Source organism: Podarcis liolepis, assembly GCF_965112155.1.
Source record: "Podarcis liolepis genome assembly, chromosome: 1".
NCBI classification, from domain to species: domain Eukaryota; kingdom Metazoa; phylum Chordata; class Lepidosauria; order Squamata; family Lacertidae; genus Podarcis; species Podarcis liolepis.
In genome coordinates, this window is record NC_139554.1 from 117,750,534 (window position 1) to 117,765,243 (window position 14,710).

The 14,710-nt window shown below is 43.3% G+C and overlaps 1 protein-coding gene across 2 annotated transcripts in view; it reads right to left on the minus strand.

The window, feature by feature from the left end:
- Nucleotides 1-1,040: 1,040 nt before the first annotated feature.
- Nucleotides 1,041-14,710, minus strand: part of GAD1 (glutamate decarboxylase 1) — a 60,861-nt gene continuing 47,191 nt past the window's right edge. For both annotated transcript variants that reach the window (XM_083468671.1, XM_083468672.1), the window contains exons 12-17: nt 14,241-14,305; nt 10,635-10,713; nt 9,063-9,212; nt 7,617-7,724; nt 2,777-2,866; nt 1,041-2,144 (exon numbers count right to left, since the gene is read on the minus strand). In XM_083468671.1, coding sequence (XP_083324797.1) covers nt 1,971-2,144; nt 2,777-2,866; nt 7,617-7,724; nt 9,063-9,212; nt 10,635-10,713; nt 14,241-14,305 — 666 coding nt within the window. In that variant the 3' untranslated portion in view covers nt 1,041-1,970. The remainder of the gene's footprint in view (nt 2,145-2,776; nt 2,867-7,616; nt 7,725-9,062; nt 9,213-10,634; nt 10,714-14,240; nt 14,306-14,710) is intronic.

The following is a 14,710-nucleotide window of genomic DNA, read 5'->3' on the forward strand; positions in this document are numbered from 1 at the left end:
ATGTGATGGAAAAGCGAGGCCTTAAAACTGAAGCTAATCGCCATAGCAGCATATTTGGGAAGGCTCTTCAGTCAGAAGATGTTGCTTGAGTCAAGTTACTCTGTTGGCAGACAGTTCTATCGGTTCTGTGACTTTGTTAGCTCCTAGAAGGGCAGTTGACTGAGAATCTGTAATACTGACTACCTAGCAAATAAAATCTGAGGCAAATCTGATATCTTTAACAATGTGGAAATCACTGTGGCAAGGCAGCTATACATACGTGAAATATCCTGTGGCAAGCTTTTCCTTCTCTTTTATAAACTCCAAATGATGATGTGGTACCCTTCTGAGGTTCATGAGAGCATGTTCACAGAATCATCACCACTCTTTGGGTATCTTGCCACAGAATTTATCTAAATAAATTACAGAGTTTGGCCCTAAACTACCAGGAGTATGCAGCGGCCTATTGTAAGCATTCATGATTCACTAAAAAAGCACCCAGAACACAGAACGTACAGCCAGACTACAGTACAATTAGTAAAGGCGACAATTCTATTAAAATGAAAGTATTTCATTAGGCTAAAGTCTATATACAGTGTTAGGATTCCTTATAGACAGTAAAATCATCTATTAAGTTATTGTTTTAAGGGCACTATTATATAAACGTTTTGACTAATTTTTAATCTTCTCTTTGGCTCACAAATACACTAAAATACCAATAAACATTATTTAGAACTTTGATAATTATATAAATAGGATACATTACAAATGGAAGAAAATACAAGACAGCTCTTTAGCATGGTAAATCTTTGCATATAAAGAAAGCAAACAGTTCATATACCGAGAACTGAACAGTTATCTTGCTGGAAAACTATTACATTTAGTTCCTCCCTCCTCCCGCGGTCTAACAGTAATGTATACAATCTACACAAATCAAATTCTAAAAAATACAACAATAATATTATGGCCTATCACAACATCTCAGCTACTACTATCCCTTGATATGACAACTAATGGGGGCATATATACATCTAGTTGGTGGTTCTCTTTAGGTGGTTCTCTTTTATACATCAGAGAAGCACCAGCAACAAAGTTTAAATAAGGTTAAACATTTTCCTTAGTTCCTAAGAATCTACATCTTTAAAAACGTTTTCCCCATACATACCTAATTTCGTCTGGGATATGGCATCGGCCCAGTTATTGCATGATTTACCTTTTAGGTGAAAACATTAGCTTCCTCCCGCCCCAGTCCTAAATATTTGTACATCCTGGCCATGATCCAGTCAAAGCTAAGTCCTCTTAAGTTCCTTTGATTCCAGAGGGGCTTCAAAATGCTCACCTTTGGCTTGACTGCGCCCATTAAAAAATCAGGAGAAACTTAGGGAGGTGGATGGTGCCCAGTGCTATCCATTCAAACCAAGGGAGGTTACCCCCAAGCAATGAGGGTGTTGGGGTATAATCTTCCAAGCATTGCTCTGGTCAAGCCTCATTAATTCAAATGGAGCTGTGTAGGAGCAGTCCTTGACTGAGAACACCTCTGCACTGGAAAATACACTGTGAATTACTCTTAGGCGCACCACCCCTTTATTTATTATATATATATATTCATTTATTTATATATTATATATATTACTGTACACATCTGTTGTGCAGAGTTCTTATTTGTCTACCTTAATACTATTAGCTTCCTGCCCACTAGATTTGCCAGGCTTTTAAATAAGGGCGGACAATGCATTTTAAGATAATATATTTTCCCCTTTTGGTAAAATAACCTACTAATACACATATATGTTTCATAATATACAGGGGTTTTTTTGTCACTGTTTTTCTTTAAGGAGGGTGTCTCAGAAGAATCGAACATTTAGAAAGGGATTACCTTAAAATGTGTTCTACAGAAGTGGTTACAAAAAAACCCAAACAAACCAAAACCAGAAGAAGCCAGTACCGGAAAATAGTGCTGTTAGAGAAGTAAAACGGGTCATTTGAGGGGATTACAGATCTTGCCCCAGTCTTTCTATCTCCTCAATGAGGAAGTCAATGTCAGACTTGGTAGCTGCAGGGTTTGAGACAACCATTCGGAAGAAGTTTGCTTTATCTCCCTGTGGCTGATATCCAACCATCGTGGTACCAGACTCCATCATCAGTGCCTTGATTTTGGGTGCGACCTTTTTGATTCAAATAGAAAAAGGGAAATGTTTAGTCCTTTGTTTCTTTACTGGAATAGCCACGTGAAAAATCCCCTTCCTTATAAGATTTCTCGGAAACCTATTCGGGATCTCTGGATTCTCACAGAGAACTAGACCTCTGGCCTTGGCTTAGAGAAGGTTGAGCCATCTTCACAGAGGTCAACTATTACATGGTTTTCTTGTATTTGTTTTACTGTGAGGGCTTGCCCTGAAATGCTTAAAGGTAAAGGTAAAGGACACCTGACCGTTAAGTCCAGTCATGGACGACTCGGGTTGCGGTGATCATCTCGCTTTACTGGCCGAGGGAGCCGGCGTTTGTCTGCAGACAGCTTCCGGGTCATGTGGCCAGCACGACTAAGCTGCTTCTGGTGAACCAGGAAATGCCGTTTACCTTCCCACTGGAGTGGTACCTATTTATCTACTTGCACTTTGACATGCTTTCGAACTGCTAGGTTGGCAAGAGCAGGGACCGAACAACGGGAGCTCACCCCGTCATGGGGATTTGAACTGCCAACCTTCTGATCGGCAAGCCCTAGGCTCTGTGGTTTAGACCGCAGCGCCAACCGCGTCCCTCTGAAATGCTTAGGAGTAATTAAAATAGATACGATTACCCTATGTAGCTTTTCTCTCCTCTCCTCCGAGTCTGGGATCCCTCTGAGACTTGGTGGAATGTACCAGAAGCAAACATTTGTGTGTTCAGGCTATAAACACAGAAAGGAAACAAAGCAAACTCATCAAAATTGTAGGTAAATAAAATACTAACACAAAAATTCAGATTTCATTTTTTTTAAAAAAAAAACACCTCACCACACACCAAACACTTTGGGTGATGTACCCCATTGCTACCCCTCCTCCCCAAAGTTTAGGAAATTTAGAATCAGACGTTTGGCTGAATAGGGAAGCTTGGATCAGGAGCTGTTGTAAGTCATCACTGTGAAAGGAACCTCCTCTCAACCACAACTGGAAATTTTGCTTGTTAATAAATAGCAACAGCCAATAGATGCAATTCTGTATGTAGCTACCATCTTAAGACTCTCTCTCTCCAGATCTTTTTTTACATTAGTTCATAATGAAAATGGAATACAAACAGCCCATTTAGAACTAAGTGGATGAGAACACATTCTCTCTCTCCCTTCACTCCTGTGCCAGCAAAATCCTCAGTATATACAGAAAGGCACTCTCTCCTGTTAAAAGACAGAGAATCAGTTTTTTTAAGTTAAATAAGGAACTGGAGCACACTCAAGTGTCCAATCAGCCAAAGTTTATGAAGTGAAACCACCAGAAAGCACCAGTAGCAGAATTAACAAAAGTAGCAACCTTTGCATCGCAGAAAATGAAGCGTGGCATCTCAGCTAAGAGCAGATTACTTTAGGGTTGCCAATCAGTTTATGAGCCTTATCTTCCTAAGGAAGCGTGGCCTTTAGTTGCCAATGCCATTCGTTCGACTTGTGGCACATCACAATATCTTTTGAGGCGACAGAGGGGAAGGGAAATCCACAGAAGATGCTTACAAAAGCCCAGTGGATTTTCACATTTTGAACTTTCCTGTTCGGTGGCTTTGCAGGAAGAAGCGCAGGATTCCTGCCTCCATGGAATAGAGCCAGTGTGGTGTAGTGGTTAAGAGCAGTGGACTTGTAATCTGGTGAACCGGGTTCGATTCCCCACTCCTCCACATGCAGCTGCTGGGTGACCTTGGGCTAGTCACACTTCTTTGAAGTCTCTCAACCCCACTCACCTCACAGAGTGTTTGTTGTGGGGGAGGAAGGGAAAGGAGAATGTTAGCTGCTTTGAGACTCCTTAGGGTAGTGATAAAGCGGGATATGTGCCAGCATATGTGCCGGCTCTGGATCCATTCCAGTTCGGCTTCCGCGCTGGTCATGGGACTGAGACGGCTCTGGTTGCCCAAACTGATGATCTTCGTAGACAGCTGGCTCGAGGCGGGTCGGGGCTGCTGATTCTTCTAGATCTGTCAGCAGCTTTTGACATGGTCGATCACGAACTTCTGGACCACCGCCTTGCCGACGTGGGGATCCAGGGCACAGTCCTTCAATGGCTGCGCTCGTTTCTCTCTGGTCGGGGACAGAGGGTGGCGCTTGGGGGGGAATTGTCATCGCACCACTCCTTGGTGTGTGGAGTACCTCAGGGTGTGATACTCTCCCCGATGCTTTTCAACATCTTTAGTGCCCCCTAACCCAGCTTGTTTGGAGTTTTGGGCTGGGTTGCCATCAGTATGCCGATGACACCCAACTCTATCTGTTGATGGATGGCCATCCTGACTCGGCCCCAGACACACTGACCAGATGTTTGGAAGCTGTGGCTGGATGGTTACGTGGGAGCCGGTTGAAGCTAAACCCTTCAAAGACAGAGGTCCTGTGGCTGGGATGGGGCGATATGGGATTGGGGGGGGCAACTCCCATCTCTTGCGGGGGCGCAATTAGTGCCAGCACCGTCCGTTAAGAGTTTGGGTGTAATCTTCAACACCTCCCTTTCCATGGAGGTGCAGATTGCAGCTATAACAAAGGCGGCATTTTTCCGCCAAGCTAAGCAGTTGGCTTCTTACCTCTCTCGCCCTGACCTAGCCACTGTGATCCACGCGACGGTCACCTCCAGACTGGATTATTGTAACTCGCTCTACGTGGGGCTGCCCTTGAGACTGACCCAGAAACTCCAGCGAGCCTCCTTACGAGGTCTTCGCTGCAAGATCACATTCACCTGGTGCTATACCAGCTGCACTGGCTCCCGGTGGAGTACAGGATCAGGTTTAAGGTGCTGGTTTTAACCTTTAAAGCCCTATACGGCCTAGGACCCTCGTACCTACGGGAGTGCCTCTCCTGGTATGCCCCACAGAGAAACCTACGGTCTTCAAATAAAAACATCTTGAAGGTCCCAGGCCACAGAGAAGTTAGGCTGGCCTCAACTAGAGCCAGGACTTTTTCGGCTGTGGCTCCGATCTGGTGGAACACTCTGTCACAAGAGACCAGGGCCCTGCGGGACTTGACATCTTTCCGCAGGGCCTACAAGACAGAGCTGTTCCACCAGGCCTTTGGCCAGGGCACAGCCTGACTCCCTCCCTCGGCAATCTTCGCGGAGCTCTGGCCCAATGGTTGAATTAATAAATTTTATAATGAATGATTTTAGCGTGTTGTTTATGCTCTACTTTTGTACTGTTTTATTGTTGTTAGCCGCCCTGAGCCCGGCTTCGGCTGGGGAGGGCGGGATATAAATATTAATATAAATTATATAAATATAAATAAATAAATAATAATAATAATAATAATAATAATAATAATAATAATTATATCAAATCCAGTCCAACTCTCCAATGGTCTTTTGAAAGGGCAATACTTCTTTGTTAACTATTTGTGGTGGTGCATGTGTGTGTGTGTGTGTGCGTGTACAGGGCCAGATTTAGGTTTGATGAGGCCCTAAACTACTGAAGGTAATGGGGCCCTTTTTATGTCCAGCTCATAGCTGTCAAGTGTCCCTTATTTGAAGGGACAGTCCCTTATTCCAGCGCCATGTCCCGCTGCTGTCCCTTATTGATGAATGTCCCTTAAATGTCCCTTAAAGGATGTCCCTTAAATTTCAAAGGAAGCAGCTCCTCTCCTTCCCTCCCTCCCTGCCGGCCAGGGAGGAGGGAGGCTCCAACTGTGTTGCTTGGCTGTGTTGCTCACCCAATAAGAAGTCTAAGAACGACTGGGGGGTGGAGCTTGCATGCCTTGTGTGTGGCTAGTTAATGCAAGCTGAGGGGTTTTTTGAATGCTGGACGCCATTTTGTTGCACGTGCTGCTGCAAACTTTGCAGTGCAAAGCCAGGCCGGGGAGCCATCTTAAGTTGAGGCTGCATAGGCCTTGTGGTGCATGTGATTCAGATTCTAGTCAGTTGAACCTCTGGTTACAAAGTTGGTTGGACAGTGTTCTCGAAGCTACCAGCATGAGTTTGACCAGACTGCAGGAAGACAGGAAGACTGGAGTGCCTGGAACAGGTGAGGCTGCAGGTCGCTTATTATGGCTGCTGGTCCCTTATTTTCAAGGCTGCTGGTCCCTTATTTTCAAATCTGTAAGTTGACAGCTATGGTCCAGCTGTCCTTTGTCAACAACAGATTGTCGCTGTTTTTTGTGTTGAATATATGCTATATTGTAATTTATGGACCTAACAGGTATCTAAAGTCATTTGCACATAACAAAATATGTATTTTATCAAAGTAATTGTTGAACTGAAATACAATTAAGAAGAAGTATATTAACAGTGAAATACAATTAAAAAGAAGTACCGGTATATTAATAGTGAAATAATTATTAAGCTCTAACTTAAAATGATTTTTTATTCATAACAAACTTAATAATGCAAACACATTAGGTGCATGCTACACGTTGCCATGCAACCAGTCCATGCAGAATGTAGGCACCCTATATATAGAAATGAGCAAACCAGTGATATTTTAGGGAGCAGGCTAGCAGGCCATTACTTACATCATAGGAGTCTACACAACACAAACACTGTTGCTGTATGTAGGTTTTATTTTATTTGTTTTTATCTTATATTTTAGAAATGTACATCCAAGTTTTTTTTCCTTTAAATTTTTTGGGGGACCCCAAGAGAGTGCAGCCCTAAGCTATAGCTTGTTTAGGTTAAGGTAAAGGGACCCCTGACCATTAGGTCCAGTTGTGACCGACTCTGGGGTTGCGGCACTCATCTCACTATTGGCCAAGGGAGCCGGCATACAGCTTCTGGGTCATGTGGCCAGCATGACTAAGCCGCTTCTGGCAAACCAGAGCAGCGCACGGAAATGCCATTTACCTTCCCGCCAGAGTGGTGCCTATTTATCTACTTGCACTTTGACGTGCTTTTGAACTGCTAAGGTTGGCAGGAGCAGGGACTGAGCAACGGGAGCTCACCCCGTCACGGGAATTCGAACCGCCGACCTTCTGATTGGCAAGTCCTAGGCTCTGTGGCTTAACCCACAGCACCACCCGCATCCCTTTGCTTGTTTAGCTTGTACATAAATCCAGCACTGTGTGTGTGTCTACAACAGTTTCTCCATTTTTCAAATGTGTCCAGAGACCCAAATAGAGCCCATCAAGCATCGTACAGTTCTAGTTGCAGCTAAGTACTTATACTGCAGTTTTGTCCTTTAAATGCAAGCAAGCAAGCAAAGAAAAACAAGTGACCATTTGCCCAGTTAGCTGAAACTGGGGTTGGGGTGGGGAATTACATTTCAAGGCTTTCGTTGGCAAAGGCTGCACGAAAACCTGGGGCCTGCCGTGAGCCAACCAAAGTTCAGCACTTTTACACCCCATTGACTTCAGTTGGTGAGTCAAACATGTAGTTAAATATCCCCCATTGAAAATAACATTGGCTTTAAAGTACTTAACTCTGGGCTGGATGGTGCATTTTCTATTCCCCAAATGCCCATTTTTAATTGAAAGTAGTTTGTGGCCCATTGCTTACCTCTCCTTCGAAAACCATCTCAAACTCCTCTCTGTTCTTAATTTTATTATAGAGGTATTCTGCTAATTCAAGACATTTGTTGATCTGACTTTCGAATCCCACTGTACCCTGTTTTGAAAAAAAGAAAGATATTTTTAAAATTTCAGTTCTGCACTCTTCCTTGCACATATTTGCTCTGGTTAGCTTTGAGTATAAAATATTTGTCTTCAACTATATTTATTTTCCATGTTATTCTTTTAAATTCTGAAGGTTGCTAAACTATGGAATATTCTTTTGAAATTTCGAAGTTGTATATCTTCATCTTTAGTGTCCCTGTAATTTTTAAATTTTAAATCCACTATTTAATTTTACAAATTGCACCATGTTTTCTAGCCTGTGTGAAATAAGAATCTTTAAAAAATGAACTATAAATAATATGCCCTTCAAGCAGACCCAAATTTTCAATATATTCCTTTTTAAAAAGAAATACAGGTTTTGAAAATAGACTTACAAGCATATACACATATATTTAGTTTTACTAGAACAAAAAGAACCATTAGTTTAAATGCCTTTACTTATAAGCATTCTTTTGTTGTTTTATTTTCCTGTTACAAAATTGTACACAAATGAATAATAAACACGACCAGACTCACAAGAAATGGTTCACTTGGGGGATAAATATTAAATTCTTGTAAGCATTCTATTAAGCAATTGCCAAAATCTGTATTGGGAGAAGTTAGGGTTCTGGTGATCAGTCGATCCAAAAACAATCTTGTGGAAAGGAATGTAGTTTTGCCAAAAGTTTCCAAAAAAACCTTCCTCCCCGATCCGTGAAGATATAAACATTTAGGACTAACAAATTTGGATTTCTGGGAACTTAAGGCTACAGTGATAAACCATAATAATAATAATAATAATAATAATAATAATAATAATAATAATTTTATTATTTATACCCCGCCCACTCTGGGCGGCTCCCAACAGAATATTAAAAATACGATAAAACACCAAACATTAAAAACTTCCCTAAACAGGGCTGCCTTCAGATGTCTTCTAAAAGTCAGATAGTTGTTTATTTCTTTGACATCTGATGGGAGGGCGTTCCACAGGGCAGGTGCCACTACTGAGAAGGCCCTCTGCCTGGTTCCCTGCAGCTTCACTTTTTGCAGTGAGGGAACTGCCAGAAGGCCCTCGGAGCTGGACCTCAGTGTCCAGGCTGGATGATGGGGGTGGAGACGCTCCTTCAGGTATACTGGGCCAAGGCCATTTAGAGCTTTCAAGGTCAGCACCAACACTTTGAATTGTGCTCGGAAACGTACTGGGAGCCAATGTAGGTCTTTCAGGACCGGTATTATATGGTCTTGGTGGCCACTCCCAGTCACCAGTCTAGCCGCCGCATTCTGGACTTAGTTGAACTATCTTCTCACATAAAATTGATGTGCATTTTTCTGACATTTTATTGCTTACCTTGGCTTTCCACATCAACCAGAATTTGAATATGTCCACATGGCGACCACACTGTATTGCTTTATCCCCAGTGTCATAAGTTATATCATATTGCTTGTCTTGTTGGAACAGATATCCTGCACACATCTGGTTGCAACCTTGAAGTATGCCCTGTTGGGAAAACACCCTCTTCAAATATAAGAAATCAAGCAGTAGATAAAATATAGTGTGTTGCATGCACAGAACGTATGTGCACGGCATTCCACTTATATGCAGCATTTCCCAAGGGAATCTAAGCTCGATTTTTCACGCCCACCTATATTTCCTTCGTCCTTTCTCAAAAAGCCAATGGCAGCGACTAACAGTGATCTTCCTATCCATGAGTTACATCATCCGGACAGGATAAACTCACCCTTAAAGCCCTCCACACCAGCAAAATGCAGCACTGCGCCAACGTAAAATATTACAGTGCCGTAGCAACGTCCTTGTGCCATCGGAAGATCTTCAACATGGCAGAGAAGAGGTGAATGGTGGGTGTAAAATGTGGCACAGTTAATGTATGGAGCCCCTTAAAAGCACATTGACTACTGTGGACTCAGTTACACTAGACAACTCTACTTATTTGATGTTTGGTTATCCTTTATAGTGGAGTTTTTAGTAGGCAAGAAAGCACAGTGGAATCACCAAATCCCATTTGGCAGCCATAGGAGTCAGTTGTAACTACAATCAACATAAAGCACTCTATGTGCCACCAAGACTGCAGGCGTGGCATGCTAATGCTACCCTGGAAACCTTGTTGAAGGGTTGGAATAAAAATACTCTAAACAAATAAATCCAGGGCTTTTTTTTCAGCCCGAAGTCGGTGGAACTCCGTTCCGGCACCTCTCAGGTGGACGCCATTGCCATTCTAAGAGAATGAGGGAGGTGATCATGGTGAGTTCTGGCACCTCTTTTTCCAGAAAAATAAAGGTAAAGGGGCTTCTGACCATTAGGTCCAGTCATGACCGACTCAGGGGTTGCGGCGCTCATCTCGCTTTATTGGCCGAGGGAGCCAGCGTACAGCTTCCGGGTCATGTGGCCAGCATGACTTAGCTGCTTCTGGCGAACCAGAGCAGCGCACGGAAACGCCGTTTACCTTCCCGCCGGAGCGGTACCTATTTATCTACTTGCACTTTGACGTGCTTTTGAACTGCTAGGTTGGCAAGAGCAGGGACCGAGCAACAGGAGCTCACTCTGTCGAGGGGATTTGAACCACCGACCTTATGATCAGCAAGTCCTAGGCTCTGTGGTTTAACTCACAGTGCCACCTGTGTCCCTTCTATAAAAATAGCGCTGAAGAAATCTAATAGAAAGGCAAGAAGAGTGAAAGTCTTTGGCCTTGTAGCTATAACAACCACAGACTTAAATTGGTTTAGTAATCATGCTTTTTCCTCCAGGAAATCCTAAGGATTTGTAGTCCTTTGGGAGATCTCTCACAGAGTCCTCAGCAAACTACAGCTCCCAGGATTCTTTGGGAGAAGCTGTAAAGGTAGAAACAGAACATATTTCTGTTTGCTCTGTACCATTTAAAAAGAAATCGACATGCAAGCAAACCTTTTCCCGAAGAAGAATGGCAGAGCATTGTAATAAAACCCCCATCATCTTGTGTGGATTCCATGTGACAGAGTTGGCTCTGCAAAAAGAAAAGAATGTGCTTAGAATTAATGGAGTGAGAGATTTAGCCTTGCTGGGTCCAGAACAGGGCCATTTCCCAGAGTCTGGACCCCAGTGGGACTTACTTTTTGAGATGGTTGGGGCAAAATATCTCCTGGCCTTACAAATACATCTCCTATCTGCAATATGCAGTTTGTGGCATGTTTTCTCTCACTCCGATGTCAAGACCCTGCACCACCAGGACTAATAAGGTGAGAATGATCTATACTAGGAATATGAAATGACAAAAATTGCCAATAGTCTTATTCTGTGGGGCAAGCATTGCAGCCGAAGGTTGGAATTGCACTAAGGGAAGCTGTCTTTTTGGAATTAATGTTACTAGTAAAGAGAGAATACTGAGAAGCTGATAGCGTAATGAATGGTAATTAATTACTGTCAGGTCTAGCTGATACTGTAACTTCATTCCTGAAAGAGCCACCTTCTAGAAACAGCAGCGTGAGAATTTCTATAAGTTTAGGCAAACAGGATATTCAGCTATATTTCCCACTAATTGTTCTCCCCCCCCCTTCTAAAATACAGTTGTTGACATAGGCTGGTGTTTGAAATTTCCTGAGATACCCAATCCCCACATTATCACCAAGATGTGCTAGCAAGTGATATGCAAAATCTCCTCTCTAGAAAGTCAGGAATGGGCAAAAGGTGGATCAGGAATGGCTGGTAGACCAGTTCCTTGAGAGACTTGCAGTAGATCAGCAAAGGTTTCTGACCTCCAGTAGATTAACAATACCAACGCTGTCTCTCTTCACCTCTTTTTCTGTTTGTTGAAATGAAGAAAATTTGGGAGAGATTTGGGCATGTGTTCAGATATACTCGGTGTCCTTCTTTAGATTTGAGTTTATGTCCGCCCCCACAAAGCTACTATGCAAGCACATCACACAGATTTGTGGGTCTCAGGGATATAGTCAGATTAAGTTGTTCCCACAAGTCTGGACTCTGCCGATTCCTGCTCTAAATAAACTACAAGGTGCAGTGAATGTTGTCCAGATATAACAGCTTCTGTGAGAAAGCTGACATTATGATCCTTCAGTTCTGTAGATCCAGCCTGTTAAAGCTATGAATCTCATGCAATGACCAGGGCATTAAAAGTGTACAACAGTGGGACTGCTTCGGTGACCAAGATGATCAAGGGTCTGGAAACCAAGCCTTATGAGGAACGCTTGAGGGAATTGGGTATGTTTAGCCTGGTAAAGAGGAGACTATGATAGCCATCTTCTAATATCTAAAGGGATGTCACATGGAGGATGGAGCAAGATTGTTTTCTACTGCTCCAGAGGGTAGGACTTGAACCAATGAATTCAAGGTAGAAGAAAGGAGATTCCTACTAAACATCAGGAAGAACTTTCTGACAGTAAAAGCTGTTCGACAGTGGAAAAGACTCACATGAAAGGTGATGGACTTTCCTTCCTTGGAAATTTTTAAGCAGAGGTTGGGTGGCCATCGGTCATGCATGATCTAGCTGAGATTCCTGCATTGCAAGAGTTTGGACTAGATGACCCTCGGGGTCCCTTCCAATTCTACAATTCTGTGATTCACCATTATTGGCACATATTGTTTGTGAGCATGTTGTTGGTCTTTCCAAAATTGGCAAGTGTTGCCTGTGGCAACTCTAGTTAGAGAGTGTGTGCCCTTCCCAACGCACACAGATCAATGCAGTCGATTAATGCAAAAATACAGTGGTGCCCCGCAAGACGAATGCCTCGCAAGACGGAAAACTCGCTAGACGAAAGAGTTTTCCGTTTTGGAGGTGCTTCGCAAAACGAATCTCCTATGGGCTTGCTTCGCAAGACGAAAATGTCTTGTGAGTTCCTGCGGGTTTTTCCCCTTTCCCCCCTTTTTCTAAGCCGCTAAGCCGCTTATCAGCTGATCTGATAAGCCGCTAAAAGCCGCTAATAGCGCTAATCCGCTAATCCGTCAATGGGCTTGCTTCGCAAGACGGAAAAACCGCTAGACGAAGAGAATCACAGAACGGATTCTTTTCGTCTTGCGAGGCACCACTGTATAATAAATAGCAGAACCACTGGGGCCAGTTATTGCCAATTACTTATGACAGCTCCAGCCTTGACCAGGGTGGAAGGTAGGCCACAAGCTGAGAGCAGTTCACAGAGAGTGTGACTGTGAAGTGACACAAAGCTAACAGCTGATGCAGACAAAAGGTCTCGCTAATTTTTGTCCCAAGGCATCTCACTCATGAGACATTGTATGGGCAATCTATCTGGAAGATAAATTGTATATCGAGGAGTTAGTGATCTAACATGGTTGCCCTACTTGCCTCTGTTCCTTCCCCTTCTTATCTCTTGTTAGGTTATTTGATGGCATGAGAACAGCCTTTAATGTCCTAATCAGCTGGGAGGAAGTGATAGTGCTAGGTACCTTCTTTGATGTTGAACATTGTTTTGAGAAAGTGATGCATTGGGAGGAGGTGGCTAATGAATAATCTGTAAATAGCCAGTAATGAATGGTCTGCGTGTTGTTGTTTAGTTGTTTAGTGGCGTCTGACTCTTTGTGACCCCATGGACCAGAGCACGCCAGGCACTCCTGTCTTCCACTGCCTCCCCCAGTTTGGTCAAACTCATGCTGGTAGCTTTGAGAACACTGTCCAACCATCTCTGCCATCCCCTTCTCCTTGTGCCCTCAATCTTTCCCAACATCAGGGTCTTTTCCAGGGAGTCTTCTCTTCTCATGAGGTGAATTGGATGGTTGTGGGCAGAGTTTTGGAGAAGCTCGTGCACAGACTGGTTGGCTGCGGGGCCCTGCAAACTGAGGCTACCTGGGGGAGTCACTTTGCTGCTTCTTGTGGGCTTTCAAGTGGCAGATGGAAGTGCTTACTTGGTATGTACCGTATTTTTCGCTCTATAAGATGCACCAGACCACAAGACGCACCTAGTTTTTGGAGGAGGAAAACAAGGAAAAAAATATTCTGAATCCCAGAAGCCAGAACAGCAAGAGGGATCGCTGTGCAGCAAAACCAGAGATCCCTCTTGCTGTTCTGGCTGCTGTGATAGCTGCGCAGCCTGCATTCACTCCATAAGACGCACACACATTTCCCCTTACTTTTTAGGAGGGAAAAAGTGAGTCTTATAGAGCAAAAAATACGGTATATATTGCTTGCTGTTTTGAATAAAATCTTTAATCTTCTCACTCACTTGTGTTTTGTATTACTTCTGACTCTCATGTTAAAAGAACCACCTTGCATTTGGCAAGACAGGCACGAAGTCTCTCTTGTTTCATTCTGGTATGTAATGTAAATGTGAAACTTACACTGACATGAAAATTCTATTTTGCATAAAAGCTGCTTCTGTTCTACATGGACACATGGAATATTCCCCCCTCACATTGGACCTTTGATTCTTGTCAATTGTTCTTTTAAAAATATTCTATAATATTTTTGAGATAGGGGTTTATCTTCCCTAGGTATTTGCAAAACGGCATATGTACCATGGAGAAGTTTCTAACTAAATAAACATGCAAATGAGAATGATTCAATACCTTTCTATGCCACTCAGCTTATGACGATGCTTCCTGGACATTAGCAATCCTCCTCCCCAGGCAGCCTGAAAGTGATGGAAGAAAGTTCAAAGGCTTAGGAGGAACCCTCCAAGTATCTGATACTCCACAGTTAGCAAAAGGATCAATGCTGTCAAAACTCTGGGCACTAAATTTCTGATGAAAACGTTCATGATTTCATAAACAGGCGCTCTTCTTAATTTTGCACTTTCACACAAGGAGAAGTGGCCGCGTGTTACAGTGGTGCCTCGCAAGACGAAATTAATCCGTTCCGCGAGTCTCTTCGTCTAGCAGTTTTTTCGTCTTGCGAAGCAACCCTATTAGCTAGCGGCTTAGAAAAAGGGGGGGGGGGGAAAGCCCATAAGGAAAATCGTCTTGCGAAGCAGCTCAAAAACGGAAAACCCTTTCGTCTAGCGGGTTTTCTGTCTTGCGAGGCATTCGTCTTGCGGGGC